Below are 20,266 nucleotides of genomic sequence, written 5' to 3' on the forward strand. Positions count from 1 at the left end.
ACTCTCTTCAATGCTGCTTTCGGCACCTAACCTTTTGTGAAATATAGTATGCCCTATCAGACGGACTCTACACTTGTCTTTAGATTGTTTAGATTGTCTTTAGATTGTACACCTGTCTTTTAGATTGTAAGCTCCTTGAGCAGGGACTGTCCTTCCATGTTAAATTGTACAGCGCTGCGTAACCCTAGTAGCGCTATAGAAATGTTAAGTAGTAGTAGTAGATGTAAGTTCTCAAATTGGACATATTTCAAACACTAAAATGAAAATAAAATTATTTTTTTCTACCTTTGTTGTCTGGTGACTTTGTTTTTCTTTCCATATTGGTCCCAGTCTCTGATTCTGCTTTCCTTCGTTTTCGCTTAACTCTTCTGCGCCATTTGTCATTTTTCTCTCCTTTTTCTTTGCGTTCTTCAATATTTTTCAGCATCTCTCTCTGTCCAGGTTTAATTCATTCTTACTATCCATTCTTTAATTTCCTTCATCTACCTATGGCTTTTCATCTTTTTCTCACCCTTGTTCTCCCATGCCCCTTCCTCTTATTCTCCAGTCTTTCCTACTCCCCTTTTCCATCCAGCAGCTTCTTTTTCTCCCCATCCTTCCAGTGTCTCCCCTATTTCTTTCTGCATTCTTCCATCCATTGTCTCCTCTTTCTTCCTACCTTCCATCCAGCGTCTTCCCTCTTTCTCTCCCCATCCTTCCACCCATCTACCCTCTCTCCTGATCCTTTCATCTAATCTCTCTCTCTACCCTTTTCTGTTCAGTGTCCCTTCTCTCTCCACAACCTTCCAGTCTCTCCCCTTTCTCTCTGCATCCATTCATCTCCCGCTTTCTCTCCCTAACCTTCCATCCAGTGTCTTTCTCTCCTCATCCTTCCATCTGTTTTCCCCTCTCTCTCCCCATCCTTCCATCTGTTTTTTCCCTCTTTCTCTCCCCATCCTTCCATGTTTTTTCCCTTTCTCTCCCCATCCTTCCATCTGTTTTTCCCTCTTTCTCTCCCTATCCTTCCATATGTTTTCCCTTTCTCTCCCCATCCTTCCATCTGTTTTCCCTCTTTCTCTCCTCATCCTTCTGTCTACCCCTCTCCCAATTCTTCCATCAGTGTCTTTCTCTTTATCCCCTTCTTTCCATCCAGGCCCGCCCGCCTGCCTACCTACATGCATGCCTGCCTGCCTGCCTGCCAAGTCTCCTGCGAAGCACGCAGCGCCAGCTCCCATTTCTGGCCGCTGCTGCTTCTCCTGTTGAGCAGCAGCAGCCGCAAAAAGAAAAAGGTCAAAAATGTTTTAAAACCTAACACAGCACAGTAGACAGCCATCAGGCATTGGCTGTCAGCTCTGCAGCCACTCCTCTCTCGCCACGTCACTGCCCTGGAGTAAGACCTCGGAGGAGCGCAGCAATGTGAGAGGCGAGAGGAGGAGCGGCTGCAGAGTTGACAGCCAATGCCTGATGGCTGTCTACGGTGCCGTGTTCAGGTAATCCTAAGAGCTGTATCAGTGGTTGGAGGTAGAAATCTGAAGAGAGGCAGCTTTATTGCAGAGGTGAGAAAATAGTTGAACAGGTAGAAGTAGCCATAGGCGCCGACTCCATGGGTGCTGTGGGTGCTCAAGCACCCCCAATAGTTCACCCACTGGAAGTTCGTTCCCTCCCTCCCTCCTCCCTTCGAGTTCCAGGCCCCCTCCCTCCGAATTTTAAAAGTCTATTTTACCTCGGGGTTAGGGCGGCAGCAGCGGTAAAAAGCATGCAGGCTCGGCTCGGTGCTTAGTTCAGTTTTCCCTTCTCTCTCTCAGCTCTGATCCCGCCCTCATTTCTGTTCCCGCAAGAGCGGGGCCAGAGCTGAGAGGAGAGAAGGGAAAACTGAACTAAGCACCGAGCCGAGCCTGAATGCTTTTTACCGCTGCTGCCGCCCTAACCGCGATGAGGTAAGATAGATGACTTTTAAAATTTGGAGGGAGGGGCCTGGAACTCGAAGGGAGGGAGGGAGGGAGGGATGACGATCCTGGAACTGGGAGGGAGGGACCCTGGAACTGGGAGGGAGGGAGGGAGGGAGGAAGGGAGGGGAAACACTGGAACTGGGAGGGAGGGACCCTGGAACTGGGGGAGGGAGGGAGGGGGAAGGGGGAGGGGGGATGAGGGAGGGGGACAGGAGATGGGGAGGGGGAGGGAGGGGGAAATGCACCACTTGTAAAAAAAAAAATTCAGCCCCAATCATTTTGAAAAGTTGGCAACTATGGAAGTAGCTCAGAGGGGGTGACTGGAAAGTGCAATATCTCATTAAGAAGATAAATTCAAGGTAAAAAACCAAGTTCATTCCAGGGAGTTTAGCAGGACAAATGCTGTCTTAAGCAAGATGGAGAATGCCTCATGGAGGGGAGAGGCTAAGAAGGGCTCACACAGGCCCAGGGAGGGGAGGGGGTAAATAGGCCAATGGGGACAGAGCCTGCCATCGGATAGCAAGGGGTGGTCCTAGAGGACATAGTAACATAGTAAATGACGGCAGAAAAAGACCTGCATGGTCCATCCAGTCTGCACTACAAGATAAACTCATATGTGCTACTTTTTGTATATGCCTTACCTTGATTTGTACCTGTCCCTTTCAGGGCACAGACCGTGTAAGTCTGCCCAGCACTATCCCCGCCTCCCAACCACCAGCCCCGCCTCCCACCACCGGCTCTGGCACAGACCGTATAAGTCTGCCCAGCACTACCCCGCCTCCCGCCACCGGCTCTGCCACCCAATCTCGGCTAAGCTCCTTAGGATCCATTCCTTCTGAACAGGATTCCTTTATGTTTATCCCACGCCTGTTTGAATTCTGTTACCATTTTCATTTCCACCACCTCCCGCGGGAGGGCATTCCAAGCATCCACTACTCTCTCTGTGAAAAAATACTTCCTGACATTTTTCTTGAGTCTGCCCCCCTTCAATCTCAGTTCATGTCCTCTCGTTCTACCGCATTCGCACCTCCGGAAAGGTTAGTTTGCGGATTAATACTTTTCAAATATTTGAACGTCTGTATCATATCACCCCTGTTTCGCCTTTCCTTTCCAGAGTATACATGTTCAGGTCATCAGTCTCTGCTCATACGTCTTGTAACACAAATCCCTTACCATTCTCGTAGCTTTTCTTTGCACCTCTTCAATTTCTTTTTACATCCTTCGCAAGGTACGGCCTCCAAAACTGAACACAATACTCTAGGTGGGGCCCTCACAACGACTTATACACGGACATCAACACCACCTTTCTTCTGCTGGTCACACCTCTCTCTATACAGCCTAAACCTTCTAGCTACGGCCACCGCCTTGTCACACTGTTTTGTCGCCTTCAGATCCTCAGATAGCTATCACCCTAAGATCCCTCTCCCCGTCCGTCCTACCTATCAGATTCCCCCCACCTAACACATACGTCTCCCGAGGATTTCTATTCCCTAAGTGCATCACATTTCATTTGCATCTTTCTTCGCATTGAATTTAATTGTCAAACCTTAGAGCCATGCTTCTAGCTTCCTCAGATCCTTTTTCAGGTTTCCACTCCCTCCAGGGTTCCACTCTGTTACAGATCTTAGTATCATCCGCAAATAGGCAAACTTTACCTTCTAACCCTTCGGGCAATGTCACTCACAAATATATTGAACAGAATTCGGTCCCAGCACCGATCCTTGAGGCACACCACTACTCACCTTTCCCTCCTCCGAGCGAATTCCATTCACCACCACCCTCTGGCTTCTGTCCGTCAACACAGTTCCTAATCCAGTTCACACTTCGGGTCCTATCTTCAGCCCATCCAGTTTATTTAAGAGCCTCCTTTGGGGAACCGTGTCAAAAGCTTTGCTGAAATCTAGTAGATTACGTCCATAGCTCGTCCCTGATTCAATTCTCCTGTCACCCAATCAAAGAACTCAATGAGGTTCGTTGGCACGATTTCCCTTTGGTAAAAGCATGTTGTTGCGGATCTTGCAACTTATTGGCTTCCAGGAAATTCACTATCCTTTCCTTCAGCATCGCTTCCACTACTTTTCCAATAATCGAAGTGAGGCTTACCAGCCTGTAGTTTCCAGCTTCTTCCCTATCACACTCTTGTGAAGAGTGACCACCTCCGCCGTTCTCCAATCCCTCGGAACCCTCTCCCGTCTGCAAGGATATATTAAAACAAATCTCTTAAGAGGACCCGCCAGAACCTCTCTGAGCTCTCTCAATATCCTGGGTGGATCCCATCCGGGTCCCATGGCTTTGTCCACCTTTAGCTTTTCAAGCTGTTCATACACACTCTCTTCCGTGAACGGTGCTCTATCCACTTCAATCTCATTTGTACTTTTTGCAGTCCATCGCGGTCCTTCTCCAGGATTTTCTTCTGGTGAAAACAGAACAAAAGTATCTATTTAGCAAATTTGCTTTTTCTCATCATTATCCACATAGCGGTTCGCAGTATCTTTTAGTCTCACCAATTCCCTTTTTAGCCATTCTCCTTTCACTTATATACCTGAAGAAATTTTTGTCACCCCTCCTTACAATTTCTAGCCATTTGTTCTTCCGCTTGCGCTTTCACCATACGTATCTCTCTCTTGGCTTCTTTCAGTTTCATCCTGTATTCCTCCTCGTGTTCCTTTTCTTGAGTTTTTGTGTATTTCTGGAACGCCAACTCTTCAGCTTTATTTTTCTGAGCCACTTGCTTGGAGCAGGGCCGTGCCTAGGGTCTCCGGCGCCCCCCTGCAGTTGGCCCCCGCCGCGCGCGCCCCCCCCCCCCCGAAAACGATCACTACACTAACCGCCCTCTTCTCCCCAGATCCTTTTCCTTTTTGTTTAAATTTACCTCTCCGGCGCGCGGCAGCATAGCGTTAGTGAGAAGGAGGTGGCGCTCCCCCACCCCGACGTGTCTTCTTCCCTTCGCTCAGTGTCCCGCCTTCTTCTGATGTCATTGACGTCAGAAGGTGGAACCGAGCGAAGGGACGAACTGACATGTCGGGGCGGGGGAGCGCCGCCTCCTCCACTAACGCTACGCTGCCACGCGCCGGAGAGGTAAATTTAAAAAAAAAAAAAGGACAAGGATCTGGGGAGAGAGGGCAAGGTAAGCATGTGCGTTGGGGCACCCCCCAGAGGATGTGCCCTCCTGCCATGCTTACCTCGCTTACCGTTCGGCACGCCCTGGCTTGGAGAACCATAGCGGTTTCCTTTTTCTCTTGCTTTTATTTACTTTCCTTAAATAAGGTTCGTGGCCCTATTTATAGCTTCTTTCAGCCTGGACCACTGTCCCTTCCACTTCTCGTATTTCCTCCCAGCCCATCATCTCCTTCCTCATGTATTCCCCCTCGATTGGTACGACAGCCCTCGATTGGAGGAAAGGTCGTACCTGTTGACCTCTCAGTACAGAGATAGTAAGAATGACCAGGAAATGATAGCAGGTAGACAAAGGAGTCCAAGCGTGGCTGAGAAAGTGAGGAGGTCTAGGCAGCAGCACAAACCAATAGTAACAGTTCTTATACAGACAGGCAGTGTGGCTGCATTGCCTGTGAACTACATTAACACACAATGCATTGCTCACATATCTTTGCAGTGGGAACTTCAGCAATGAAAATCCTGAGACGTGAGAATAACAGCAAAAACATTAAACATCATTTAGGATCACATTATAAACTAGTGCAAGGCTGTCAGAGGACCAGAACAGGTAACACTATGCAAACCCACACATAGGACACTGGGGCACAGCATACTAAAATGAATGGTAGTAAAGACCATTAGCTATTTGGCCTAATGCTAAGAAAGTATGTGAGCATCACGCTAGAACTTGAGTGCCAGGTCTGAGGAGGTGTTAGAAGGGTTAGTTGAGAGGATTTAATGCCAGTTCATAGTAATTAATGTCTGTTTCTTCTTTTTGCTGAGAGCATAAACAGTACCAACAACTTTTTATAACAGAATGGGGAGATGACTGTAGAAAAACCTCTATATCTGCGCATGTGCTGGAATGTTGTACTGCGCATAAATATCGGTATTGCAAAAATGTCTTGAACATACAATTTTTGCAATGATGACCTTTATCCTCAGAATAATATTCCAGCATAGGCACAGATGGGTGCTGACGGATTTGTTTTGCTTGGAAATGTGCACAGTACTAGCTGCCTTTTCAACAGAGAACCTTGTGCGCATGTGCCCAGTAGGCTTACCCTGATCAGTGTGCAAGTTTTGTACACTTTGAATTTGCATATGCTTAGCGTACAGCATGAGTCAGCAAAACCTTCTTGTTAAGGTTTGCATTAGAAACTGTGCGCTAAGCCATGGGCACATGGTTCTAACATGCAGCTTTCTGCATCAGCTCCTCTTTGGGTCTTGTCTACACCTATATGCATCTGCGCTAAATACCTAATATATTTATTACCATGGGATTTAAATGTGTTGTACCTGTAAGACCTGAAGTATTGAGTGCAGTTAGCTCAAGCACAAAATGCTTTTTCACACGGTGGCGCAGATTCAGAAAGCCTTGTGGTAGAGCTGCAGCTCTACCATGAAATTAGAGCTCGAGAAATGCTGAGGCATACTATAATCAATGAGCATGCAAATTACTGCCACATTATAATTATGCCAGTAATCCACAGCTCATTGAAAAATGTCACCTTCCTGCCAGTGCCTGAGCAGTGATTAGTTTAGGCACTGACAGGAAAGGTGATTACAAAGAAGAAAAAAAAAGGATATTTGCAGCAGTCTGCATCAGCCCTCTCCAGCTACCCCCAACTTAATCACACATCCTTAGTGTCTAGTGCATCCCCCACCCATTCATCTCCCTTCTGCCCTGACTCTAACTGTAAATAAAACCCACCTTTCCCTAATGTCTAGTGCACCCCTCATCCCAACTTTCACTGTGACTGTGATTGATAAAACTCTCTTTTCCTGGTTTCTAGTTCATCCCCCAACCTCTCTTGCAGGTCATATCTCAAAGGAGGCAGGAACAATGCACATTCATTCCTGCCTCTAGTGCCACCATCTTGAAAAATGGCGGAGCCCAGCCCCTGCATCCTGCGATGCACGGTGGTGGTGATGGTGGGAGTTTTCAGTCTGCCATATAGGGGAATTTTTCCCTTATTTGGTAGTCTCTGCCCAACTACCAAATAAGGGAAAAATTCCCTTATATGGCAGACTGACCCCCTCCTCCCCTGGCCTGCACCGGGAAGCTGGGCAACCCCATTTTCAAGATGGTGACACTGGAGGCAGAAGTGAATGGTTATCGCTACTGCTTCATTTGAGTTATGATCTGGGGGGGGGAGTCGTTGGGGGGGGGGATGCACAAAACACCAGGGAAAGGGTATTTTTTTCAGTTGCAGTTGCAGACCAAATTGGGATGGGGTTAAAGCCTGACCAAACCCAGGATCTTTGCTTTTACTGAAACCAAATCTGCAACCAAAATTGATCACTTGGTTTCGGTAGAAACTGAAACCGTAAACGAAACTCTCCCCCCCTCCCACACATGACCAAAAATGTCCCAGTCCCGAGCCAAGCCAAGCTGCCCCCTCCCCCTGGCAGCAGCCCTCCTCTCTTTGTCTCTCCTCCCCCATGATTACTTCTCCCCCCCCCCCCCCCCCCAATAGGCCCTCCCCATGCCTACCTTAGGAAGACCTTGTTGGCCTAGTGGAGTGGAAAGCTTAATGGCCTCAACATTCATTTCAATGCACCTTGCAACCATGTCTTCCACACAAGTTAATACCCATGCTCAACTCCTCTGTGCATCACTTGTCCAGTAATGTCTGAACAGCGGCAGACTGACAATGCTCTGGGCCCCCCAGGCACTACCCGTATCCCCCATCCACCTCCTGCACACTATTGCACCTTCCTGGGCCCTACCTTGAAGGGCCCTGGTGGTCTAGTGGCCTCTTCGGGGGCAGAAAAGAACCCTCCTCTTTCCTGCCCACTGCCGTTGCTCTGCCTAGCGTTGTCATGCTTTCAAAATGGCTGCAGAGACTTCCTGAGGTAGTTTTGTGGGTCTCGGAAGTCGCAAGGAAGTCTCAGCATCCAATGGCAATTTTCAAAATGTGGCAGCGGTGGTGCCGGGCAGAATAGCAGCAGCAGGTAGGAAAGAGTGGGGTTCTTTCCTGCCCCGGAACCGAAGAGGCTGCTAGACCTCCAGGGCCTTTCAAGGTGGGACTAGGGAGGGCCCACTGAGGCTCGGGGGGGGGGGCTGCAGTTTGCAGTGGGGGGAGAGAGCCTCTGTGACCTCGGGCACTGTCCAGTTGCCCATATGGTCAGTCCACCCCTGGTCTGGAGGTAACTGCATGTTGAGGCTTGTGGTATCTTTGTGCATAGGCCCTTGTATATACACTATTTCCAAGCTACAGCCTAGCACACTTCACTGCATTGACCCCTTAGATTCTAAGCTCTCTGATGCAGGAACATATGGATTTTGAATACTTATCACCATTGTAGAGCACTAGCACTGTGCACATTCAATAGCACTACATAAAATAATTACTAGTTATTGGAAATCAATAGTAGAGGAGTGTGGTAGCCGTGTTAGTCCACTCTTAAGGTTATCAATAGAAATAAAACAAAATAAAACATGGAAAAGAAAATAAGATGATACCTTTTGTATTTGACATAAAAAGGTATCATCTTATTTTCTTTTCCATGTTTTATTTCTATTGATTACCTTAAAAGTGGACTAACGCCGCTACCACACCTGTCTACTCAAGATAGTTACTGGAAAAAAAGCAAGTAATAAATCTAAACTCAAAATGCAGTAGAAAAAAAAAACCATGACATTCTCTTTAACGCTTAATATTATTTCCTCCGGCCACGAGGAATCAAGTTGAAAGAAATGATATTTAAAAGTCAACACTTTTTTTTTCTCTAAGCAGCTCAGCCTCCATTCAGAAATTCATTTGATTACATTTACAAGGTGTACGGGGACCGTCTTGCAACTACTTTTTGTCCCAGTATTTTTATAACTTTTTTCAGTATAACAGCACGGGGGAGGGCCCATGCAACGAACGTGTGACAACTGACAAGTTTATTTTCAGGCAGCGAATGAGTAATTTCAGTGCCACGAGAGTCGGCACACACCTCTCCTGCCCAAGCCCCAGGCGAGCGACCCGTAGAACCTGCTTCTTTTCTGACGTCACAAAGCTGGCGTTCTGTCGACGTCACAGTACGGCCGCACAGGTGTTGCTGTGCCGGAAGCAACTTGGTCGCTCGGGTTCGCTCCGGTGGGTTTCGTGTTACGCGGTCCCGGAGACGGAGCTGTGGTAAATACTAGCAAAGACACCGAGGGGAGATGAGTAAACTGACGAAACTTTTCAAGGGCCCTGGAGGCTCTTCCCGGAGCCGCGGGGCTCCGACGCCTCAGGAGGCTTTGGGCCGACTGCGGGAGACCGAGGAAATGCTGACCAAGAAACAGGAGTACTTGGAGAAGAAGATAGAACAGGAGCTGGCGACAGCCCGCAAACACGGCACCAAGAACAAGAGAGGTGAGAGGAGCTGTCAGCCCTGGATTTCTCTTATTGGCTTCTTCTGGGAGGGGGGAGGGGGGAAAGGGCTTTTTTCACTGTAACCCATAATTTACTCGGACTTTTCCCCAAATACGGTAGTCGCCCAGAATTTGTGCGGAGCGGGTTTGAGGGGCAGCTGTCACTCCATCATATAAGCTGATTTAGCCGAGTGATGCTTCATGCTTGGCACTTTTGGGGGCATTAGTGATGATGCTGCAGCACGACGAGATGGCCGGAGAGTAAATGCTTAATTTGGGTTATACATTCTTGGACACTATATCAGAATGTCAGGAACTCACTGTGGGTTACAAGTTAGGATATTTTTTTAGTACTTTTGTAGATTGTAAGCTCTTCCGAGCAGGGACCGGCCTTAATTGTTAATTTGTACAGCGCTGCGTAACCCTAGTAGCGCTCTAGAAATGTTAAGTAGTAGTAGAGCGCTGGGAGCGGGAGCGGGAGGGGGGGTCTCCCGAGCTGTCTGCGTGGTCTATCAGTAAAAATTCAGAAACTGTTCCAGTTGGATAGGCAGTGCCTTAAAAGCTGGAGGAAAATTTTTTCCTTTTAATTTATTTGACAGCTTTTTAATTTATTTGAAAGCTTCCCATATGTAGATATGATGAAATAAAAACTGAGTATCACTAAAACATATTATTTCAGTGAGGATATCCTGCATACTGATGGGTTCATCTTAACTGTTATTATAACCTGCCTTGGGAAGCCTGGTGTTATAAAGATTGGAAGTGAAATTAAACTCTTCTTTCATTGGGGCACATGGAATCGCATCTTCACCTGATTTCTTTTGCACAAATGGATTATTCTGTTTTGAGCATGTTTATTTATTTGTAGCATTTGTATCCCACATTTTCCTACCAATTTGCAGGCTCAATGTGGCTTACATTTGCCGTAGTGGCGATTGTCAATTCCGGTTAACAGAATTACAAATGGTATTGCTTTAAGGTGCGTACATACATGGTAAAGAAGAATACATTATGGTATTGCATATAGGTTCCTGAGTGATAGATTGGATTGTAACATATGTTAGGTCATCAGTTATAAAGAAATCATATTTGGCATTAGGATTAAAGTGGTAGTGTTTCAGGGACAAGTGGTTTTCATAAGTCAAAATAATAAAAATAAATATTTTCTTTCATGCAGATCTCTCATTTGTTTAAACATAACTTAATGGGCTACAAGCCCCCAATGCAGGCCACTGGTTTTCTTATAATTTGTCCTTGTGATGACATATACCGTGCCAACACTGGAAATACAGTGATACAGAATAAACAACAATAAGTGCATTTTTATAATAATATACTTCCTCTGTGTACATCCATATGTTGCACAAGCCAGCATGTTTAAAAATATAAGTGAAATTAAATAAAAATTCTACCAGCACTAAAGAACGACAACATGGATGCAGCATCCCGTCGCCTGTTTTTATCCAATCTCCTTGGGTGCTTGCAACCGGCAGTGATTCAGTCAGAGTCTGACTCCATGGCTTTCCTTCTGCCGCGTCCCACCCTCTGTACTGCAACTTCCTGTTTTGACACTAAACAGAAAGTTGCAGTAGAGGGCAGGACACAGCAGGAGGAAGACTACGGAGACAGTCTGTTACTGTGAATTGCTGCCGGCTGCAGGATCCTGTGAGACCTGCGTGGAGGAAGACTGGAAGGGAGGAAGTTACTGTTCCTGTGGGGTAGTAAAAAGTTTTGTTCCCGCATCCCTCTGAAGTGAGCACACATTGATCTTAAGTGAATGACACGCCCAGTTTGTATGAGCTATTGCTCACGTGCTCACCTTAGAGGGAACACTGGTCCTGACCCACAGGAAGCTTATGGGGAAATTTTATATATGACACTTAGGGCAAGATGCACTAAACTTTAATGACCCTTTTACAACCCTTTAACGAACAAGTTTTAAACCATGACATGCGTTAAAGGCCTTTTTCTGACGACGGTAGCAGCTAGCGAAAACGGAATGCAGATGAGCAAATTGTGTAGAAACCCTATTGAACTGAGATGCATCAAAGTTTACCTCTTGCCCTAATGCTGGAAAAACACCGGAAAGCTAACGAGAGGTCTGTACCTCTCGTTAGGGCTGCCCGGCTTCCAAACTGTAATGTAAAAAAAAAAATCGGGAGGGGGCAAAAACGCTCGTCAGGAGCGTCTTTATGAGCGTCCTTGCCCCCCGCCCGAGGTTGCTGCTGCTCCCCGCTCCCCCTGCATTAAAATCACAAAACTTTGGGCAGCCCCGGCCCCCCTCCCTCTCTTTCTCCTCCTTTAAAACGACGGCTCCCGCCATCCTCCGCCCCCGTGCCCCCCCCACCCGAGGTCGCCGCTGCTCCCCGCTTCCCCCTGCAGCATAAAAATCCAAACTTTAGCAGCCCCGGCCCCCCTCCCTTCCTCTCTTCCTTTCTCTCTACTCTTTCTCCCACAACTCCGCCTCCCGCCATCCTCCACCCCCGTAGGTTACTTATGTCAGACGAGGGCGGGCCCAGGTCAGGAAAGGAGAGACGTCCTGAAGACTCGGTGGTGATCAGATATTCTTCTTGCCCGTGCAGCGCCTTCACACAGAGGTGAGAGGCGCTGCGCGGGCCCGGTGGAGGGGGGAGTGGCGGTGACGACCTCAGGGAGGGGGGCGGGGCACGGGGCGGAGGATGGCAGGAGGTGGAGCTGTGGGAGAAAGAGTAGAGAGAAAGGAAGAGAGGAAGGGAGGGGGGTCGGGGCTGCTAAAATTTTGGTTTTTCATGCAGGGGGAAGTGGGGAGCAGAGGGGACCTCGGGCGGGGGGGGGGGGGGGGGGGGGGGGCAAGGCCGTCCATACAGGATGCTCCTGCAACGTGCTTGTGTTTTTTTTTTTTTGTTGTTGTTGTTTTGATGTTTGTGGCATGCGCATGCGTGGCTGCTCTGTGCATGCTTTAGGGTCCGATTACTGACGGGGATTACACCAGTTTAATGCATTGTACTTTACAATACCGCACTGAACATGTGCGACTTGTTTTTTTGGTGCATTCTTCGTTTTTTTCAAATTTGTTAAGGACTTTTACGTTTTAGATTTTTTTACGTTTGGTTGATGTATCTACCCCTTAAAGTTAGGAGTTACTTTGGTGTGGAAAAGCGTTATAACAGATGCAACGTGCCGAAACGGGGAAGAAACGACAGATCTGCATGAAAACACACATTTATAGAATAGTGCCTAAGTGTTTCCTTGTGATTCTGCAAAGGGGGCATAACAATGGGAGGGACATGGGTGGGTCAGGGGTGTTCCCTTAAGATGAGTGCAGTGTTATAGAATAGTGCAGGTCCACAAACAACTTGTGCGCCATGATTTACACCTGGTTTCAGTTTGTGTAAGTCCTCATGCCCAAAGGTGAGCGCAGACCCTGGTGCTGCATGCTGTTCTGTAAAGGACTTCTATCCCAGAACGCTCTTTATAGCTTACTGTTCAGCGCTACTTTTGGTGCTGAATTTTGAGCACCATTTACTGAATCATGCCCTTAATGTTTATTTAGAAGAAAAGCACAGGCTTAAGTTAATTTCTTCCAGGACCAAGCTGCTGGGGAAGAGAAGATTGATAAACTATTATACAGAGGCACTATCTCCTCCTTTTATCCTGCTGGCCATTCCCCTCCCATTGCACCCAAGCATCCATCTGGCTTTCGCTGTCACCTTTTCTGTCTGTAGGGTGAGATTGTATGTGATAATCTTAAAGGTGGCCAAAGTCCTGCTCCTTTTTCGTGCACAGAAGCACTTCACTCCCTATACCAGGGGTGGGCAACCTCGGCCTTCAAGGGCCAAAACCTAGTCAGCTTTGCAGGATTTCCCCAATAAATATGTATGAGATCAGTTTGCATGTGCTTCTTCTGTTGAATGCAGATAGATTCATGCCCATTTATTGAGGAAATCCTGAAAACCCAACTGGGTTACAGCCCTTGAGGACCGAGGCTGCTCACCCCTACTGTACTGCTCCTTGGGCTGTTTATGTTGGATTATTTGTAGTAAATAATTAGCAGATTTTAGTACACACAGCTTCAGCTTTAGAAATGTTAATTTCTTTCTTCATCTCTCTCTCATTCACCCCTGAATAATTCACTGCTGAGTCACTTTAAAGTTGAAGTAACAAAACATCTGTTTACTCACAGTTTGTAGTTAGATTATAATCAGACAGGCTTATATATACATATTACTATACATTTGTATTATCAGCTCCTTCCATGTGCTTAGATGGTAATGGATGCTCACACCACCATAGATCCTCTCAGGTTAGGAGAGATCATGAGCTCCATGTGCTCCATGTGCTGCATCTGATGCATCTAACCCCCACAGGAAGTTGCATAGCTGTGTGACCTCTCTAAGTAATTCACATCAGAGGTCACAGAGTAATCACAGAGAAATAATAGGTGACAGGCAATGCATGTAAAATACAATTACATTCCAACAAACCCCTTCTCATGCATAACTGTCATGCAATTATTTATTCATACAAAGTCCAAGCTTTATACGCAGATTTTCAAAATGTTCTCTGGGTAACGGTTTGGTCATGATGTCAGCTGTCATCTCACTGGTGTGACAATAGTGTAGACTGATGACCCCTTCTTTTGCCAACTCTCGCACGTTGTGGTATTTCGTTGCGATGTGCTTGGTGCGTGACTGAACCTTGTCATTCTGTGACAGTCGGATGCAGCTCTGATTATCTTCCATTAACTGGATTGGTCTCTTTTCAGCTATTCCGAAATCCAGCAAAAGTTTTTCAATCCACATCAGTTCTCTGCACGCTTCCGATACGGCCACATATTCAGCTTCTGTAGAAGACAAACTCACAATACTTTGTTTATGACTGGCCCATGAAATTTGTACATTTCCATACATAAACACATATCCACTTGTGGATTTATAATCAGAATGATCCCCTGCCCAATCTGAATCACAGTAACATATTAGTTTTGGATTACTATTGGCTGAAATCTTTAATTTACAATCAATGGTACCCTTTAAATACCTTACCATCCTTTTAACTGCAGTCCAATCTGATTTGGTAGGTGAGCTGACCCTTCTGCTCAAAATTCCTACTGCATTTGCTATATCAGCCCTGTATGTGGTAGCTAGATATAAAAGCTTACCTATGGCTGATCTATATTGGATGTTATCTGGTAAAGGTTCTCTTACTGTTTCATCCTTCAGAAAATCAGTGATCATGGGAGTGCTTACAACTTGGGCATCTTGCATACCTAAACTTTCAATAAGCTCATTTATTTTCTGCTTCTGGCTTAGAAGATAAGAACCATCATTTTGTTTCTCAATTTCTATACCAAGATAGTATGACACATTACCCAGTTCTTTTATCTCAACATTGAGGTTTAAACACTTTACAATGTCCTTGTACTCTTTCTCACTTTTGCTTGCAATGAGCAGATCATCAACAAAAGCTAAAATGTATGCATATTGTCCATTTGTGCACCTAGTGTACAAACATTTATCTGCTTCACCTTGCTTAAATCCTAAATTTGTCAATATTTCATGCAATTTTTCATTCCAACATTTTGCACTTTGCTTTAATCCATAAAGACCTTTGTTTAATTTACACACTAGCTGTCTTTGTTTTGTATTTATGAAACCTGTTGGTTGTTCCATGTACAAGTCTTCAGTTATATCTCCGTGAAGAAACGCTGTTTTCACATCAATGTGGTTGACTTGCATGCCTTTTGAGACTGCAATGCTCAGAAGTGTTCTTATTGTCGTGTGTTTCACTACAGGTGCAAACACTTCATCAAAATCTTCTCCATATTTTTGAAGATATCCCTTTGCCACTAATCTGGCTTTATACCTTTCCACTTTTCCTTGTGCATTCCTTTTTAACTTGAATACCCATTTGCATCCTATAGCTTTCTTGCCAGGAGGTAATTTTGTAAGAATCCAAGTATTATTTTTATCCAATGCATCAATTTCTTCTTGTGCAGCTTTATGCCATTCAGCAGCTTCTTCTGCTGGCATTTTCTCAATCTCATCCCATGTTAAGGGCTCTTGAGCTTCTGCTGACTTTGTTAAGTAAGACAGTCTTGGGGGTGGAACACCTTTGTTTTCCCTGGATGAGCGTCTGACAACAGGTTGGTCTGACCTTTCCGCATCCTCTAAATCTGAGAGTCCTTCTCCAATTGATTCCCCTTCTCCAACTGTACTGTCTTCTTCAATGATCCTTTCTGTGTCTGCTTCCTCTGTCTGTTCCTCGTTAGATACAGATGAGTTGCTTTCAGACATCTGCCTTGGTATGGCATTTATATACACTGGCATGTCTATTATGGTTCTAGTTTCATATTCTGGATGATAAGGCTCATCTGGGATAATCCAGCCTTTATCAACCCTTTTGTTTTCATCAAAATATGTAACATGTCTTATGCCAACAATGCCAGTTTTCAGATTCAAAATTCTATATCCTTTGTGTCCTGGAGCATAGCCAACTAAAATGCCCCTTTCTGTTGTGGAATCCAGCTTATGCCTTCTTTGCTTTGGTATATGAGCATATGCTGTACTTCCAAATGTTCTTATGTGTGACAGGTTTGGCTTCCTACCATGCCATGTCTCATGTGGTGTGCGCTGAGCGCCTTTAGTTGGCATTCTGTTTTGTAGGTACACTGCTGTGAGAATGGCTTCCCCCCATAGTCTTTTAGGGAGATTGCTATCTGACAGCATACATCTGGTCATTTCCACAAGTGACCTAAATTTTCTCTCTGCAACAGAATTTTGTTCTGGTGTATAAGCTACTGTTGTGATATGTTGAATGCCTTCTTGTTCTAGAAATGTGCACATGCTTTGTGAAGTGAACTCACCACCATTGTCGGTCTGAAGAACCTTTGGTTTTCTTTCAAATTTATTGCTCACCATGGCTACGTATTTCTTCAGCATGTCTGTGACTTGACTTTTCTCTTTCAGCAAATAGGCCACACAATATCTAGAGAAATCATCCAAGAATATTAGCACAAATCTGTTATTCCCAATGATGGGATATTAAACGGTCCACATAAGTCACTGTGTATTAAGTCCAGCACTTTATTACTCCTATTTCCTGTGTATGCAGGAAATGAGGGTCTCACACCTTTTTGAGTAACACAGTCTATGCATTTCTCCATTTTACCAGCATCTGCACTTATCTGAATGCCGGTGGCCAGTTGCTTACTGTAAAGATCCTGGATCACCTTAGAATCACGATGTCCCAGGCGGCGGTGCCAGATTTCCAGACTACATTTACCATCATTCTTCCTTACTTGCGCCATATGTGAGGCTTCACCTGAAATGCTCAGTTTATAAACATCATTATGCATAAAAGCTTCAGCATACACTTCATCATTTTTAGAGATTGTGCACTTACTGTTTTCAAAATGAATCACAAATCCCTTCTTATCTAATGTAGATACACTAAGCATATTGCAAACTGCTTGGGGAATATACAAGACATCACTTACAGGAATTTCTTTAACTTCATTAGACACTTTGCATTTTAAGAATCCAATACCTTTGGCTTGGATCTTAGCAGTCCCTGCGTTTGCAGTTTTAAGAATACCTTCCTCTGGACACATTTCCTGAAAGAAATCTTTACAATTGGTTAAATGGCATGTGCTCCCTGAATCCAAAATCCAAGTACTTTCATTTGAATTATTATTTACCATAGTCAAAGATTTTTCTGTCATTAGAAAGCCCTTGTGTTTATCTTTGTCCTTCATACATTTCCTGGTTTGAAAATTCTTTAGTTCCATTGGCTTAGGTGAGCTAGAGGGAGTGTTTTGTGTTTCCTTACACCATTTAGATACATGTCCCTCCTTTCCACATGAGTAGCAAATCAGCTTGCCCTTGGGTGGAGTTTTCCCATAGCTCCGCCTTCCTCTGTTCTTTGCCAAGAAATTTGTTTCATTTCTCTCTGACTTGCTTTGAGAACACATCTCCTCAGAATCATTTATTATGCATTCCTGCCTTAGTTTTGATGTTGCCTGTTCAAAAGATTGCCCTTCAATGGCCTCATTTACAGACCTAAAAACATCAAACTTCTTTGATAGTGAGGTAAAAAGAAATGCTCTTTTCAATGCATCACACATGGGAATTCCAGAAAGTTCTAGCTTTTGAAATGAAGACATAAGATACATAATGTGATCATTACATTTACTTTTATCCCTTAATTTGGTTTCATTCAACTCTGCCAACCAAATTGGTTGCTGCTTTGCATATGTAGTTGCATACATAGTTCTCAGTTTATATAAAATGTCCTTTGGTGTATCTTTTCCCTCCACTAATATGGCTTGTTTCTCTGAGAGAGCTTCCAAAAGCATGCACTTCACATAATAGTTTGCATTGTCCCATTCAGCCATATTTTCAGCTGTTCTGTCTTGATCTAAGCATATATTTAATCTTTTTGCTCGAAGGAGACATATGAATCTTAATTCCCACTGCCGATAATTAAACTCAGTTAATTAGGCACCTTGAGAGAGTAGAACAATGGTGAATTTCTTCCCTCAGCCATTTTCTTAGCCTTCTGTCTGCTGTGTGGGGGGAGAGAGAGACAGACTGAATCTTTCCTTTAAAACTTAAGAGAAAAATGTGGCCTTTTTTTCTGCCTGGTAATATTTCTCTTCTTTTTCAATTCCTGAGCCCTGGGCCCGTAACCCTTTTGTTGGATTATTTGTAGTAAATAATTAGCAGATTTTAGTACACACAGCTTCAGCTTTAGAAATGTTAATTTCTTTCTTCATCTCTCTCTCATTCACCCCTGAATAATTCACTGCTGAGTCACTTTAAAGTTGAAGTAACAAAACATCTGTTTACTCACAGTTTGTAGTTAGATTATAATCAGACAGGCTTATATATACATATTACTATACATTTGTATTATCAGCTCCTTCCATGTGCTTAGATGGTAATGGATGCTCACACCACCATAGATCCTCTCAGGTTAGGAGAGATCATGAGCTCCATGTGCTGCATCTGATGCATCTAACCCCCACAGGAAGTTGCATAGCTGTGTGACCTCTCTAAGTAATTCACATCAGAGGTCACAGAGTAATCACAGAGAAATAATAGGTGACAGGCAATGCATGTAAAATACAATTACATTCCAACAGTTTACAACACAAATGCATGACCCCACATTTTTTTTGCATTAAACCTTAACTGCTGAATTCTAGACCATTCCTTAAGCTTGGCTAGATCCCTTCTCATTTATTTATTTGCAATAACTATCCATACCGCTCTGGCTGACAGGCAGAACAGAGCGGTGTACAGGCTAAAAAATAGGAAACAAGAAAAGAACTCCATTAATGTTTAGGAAGGCAGGGTGTTAAGAGACATAAGCATTGCAAAAAGAGGATAAAGCAAACGCACAAAAGGACAGGGTGGAAGGGTAACATTGGTAATTTCAGCAAACTGTTTCACCAAAAGCTAAGCGGAAAAGCCGGGTTTTCAGCTCAGTTTTAAAATCCTTAAAAGAGAATTTGCTACGGAGAGCCAGGAAGAAAAATGCGCTGTGACGGGTTGATTCCAAGTGGGCACATTTTGGAGAAGGCAAAACTAAGCGGTGATCGTTTAGTGAATGGAGGGTTCGGGAGGAGGAATAAGGAATAGTTAAACAAGAGAGATAGTCGGGGATACCAAGTCTAAAGGCATTGAAAGTGAGGGTGGCAATTTTCTAAGTGATTCTTTGCTCAATGGGGAGCCAATGATATTGTTTCAGCAGAGGTGAAATATGATTATAGTGATGGGCACAACAGAGTTAGCTGATGGCTGTGTTCTGTCCTATTGCGGAGTGTCATCTGCAAAGAGGCAAATTTACCAGACAACCCTTTTACAATATCAATTACAACAAATGTTAAAAAGAATCAGACTGCAAACCGATCCCTGCGGCACACCTTTGGTAACATTCTTTTTCTCAGGGTGAACTCCATTTACTACTGCCCTTTGTTGCCTTACACTCAACCAATTTCTAAACTAGTCAGCCATGTTTTGGCCCATAATGAGGGCACAACATTTGTCACCTGTGCAGAACTGCTTCAAAAGCATTGCTAAAAATCTAAGTACACCACATCTAGCACTTCCCCTTGATCCAACGCTCCCTTATCAGTAGGGAAGCCCCACCCGGCGCATCCCAGGATGCACTGGGCAGGGCGCCAACATTTTGGAGTCAGTGCTGGAAGGAGGAGGGAGTGCTACTCCCTTCTCTGTCATCTTAAGGTATGGGGTGGGGGGGAGGGTTGAGGGCTGCTAGACCTCCTGGTGGGGGCTGGAGGTCCACCGGACCTGCAGCCCTCTCTTCTGTTAGGGGGTTGGGGGTTGGTTCAGGTCCTCTGCTGGGGGGGGGGGGGGGGAGCTAGATCACCAGATCCTCTGTCTGGGGAGGGGAGTCTGGAGGTCCACCGGACCTCCAGCTTGCATGTCCACCAGACCTCCAGCCTGCATCAGTTTGTTTGACAGGTCCAGCCTTTTTTGACAGCCTGGACCTGTCAACTTCTGCGGGAGGATTGTGCCATGGGCAAATGCCCAGGCACAGTTCTCCCACAGAAGTAACCCAATGATCAAAACTAATAAAACTCATAAATTTGCATGCTATTAGTTTTGATCATCAGGGTGTTGTTTCCCCATGCTGTTCTGGCGCTAATTTTACAGCGCTGTTCGGAATGGTGCTGGGAAACTTATCATCGGGTCCTAAGTGTCTTACCAAATGAACTGTGTAAGCACAGAAGAATCAGTGCATTTTATCATTCTGATTGGATTAGCTCTCTTTGTAATCAGTGTAGCATAAATGTACCAGAAATGCTTATACTTTGCCTTTCATA

The 20,266-nt window shown here is 45.1% G+C and overlaps 1 protein-coding gene across 1 annotated transcript in view; it reads left to right on the top strand.

The window, feature by feature from the left end:
* Window positions 1–9,213: 9,213 nt before the first annotated feature.
* The window catches only part of LOC115478562 (charged multivesicular body protein 4c-like), a 78,443-nt gene continuing 67,390 nt past the window's right edge, over window positions 9,214–20,266 (top strand). The window contains exon 1 of the mRNA XM_030216007.1: window positions 9,214–9,436. Within this exon, the coding sequence (XP_030071867.1) occupies window positions 9,244–9,436 (193 nt within the window). The 5' untranslated portion in view covers window positions 9,214–9,243. The remainder of the gene's footprint in view (window positions 9,437–20,266) is intronic.

This window comes from Microcaecilia unicolor, chromosome 1, assembly GCF_901765095.1.
Source record: "Microcaecilia unicolor chromosome 1, aMicUni1.1, whole genome shotgun sequence".
In the NCBI taxonomy this organism is placed as follows: Eukaryota; Metazoa; Chordata; class Amphibia; order Gymnophiona; family Siphonopidae; genus Microcaecilia; species Microcaecilia unicolor.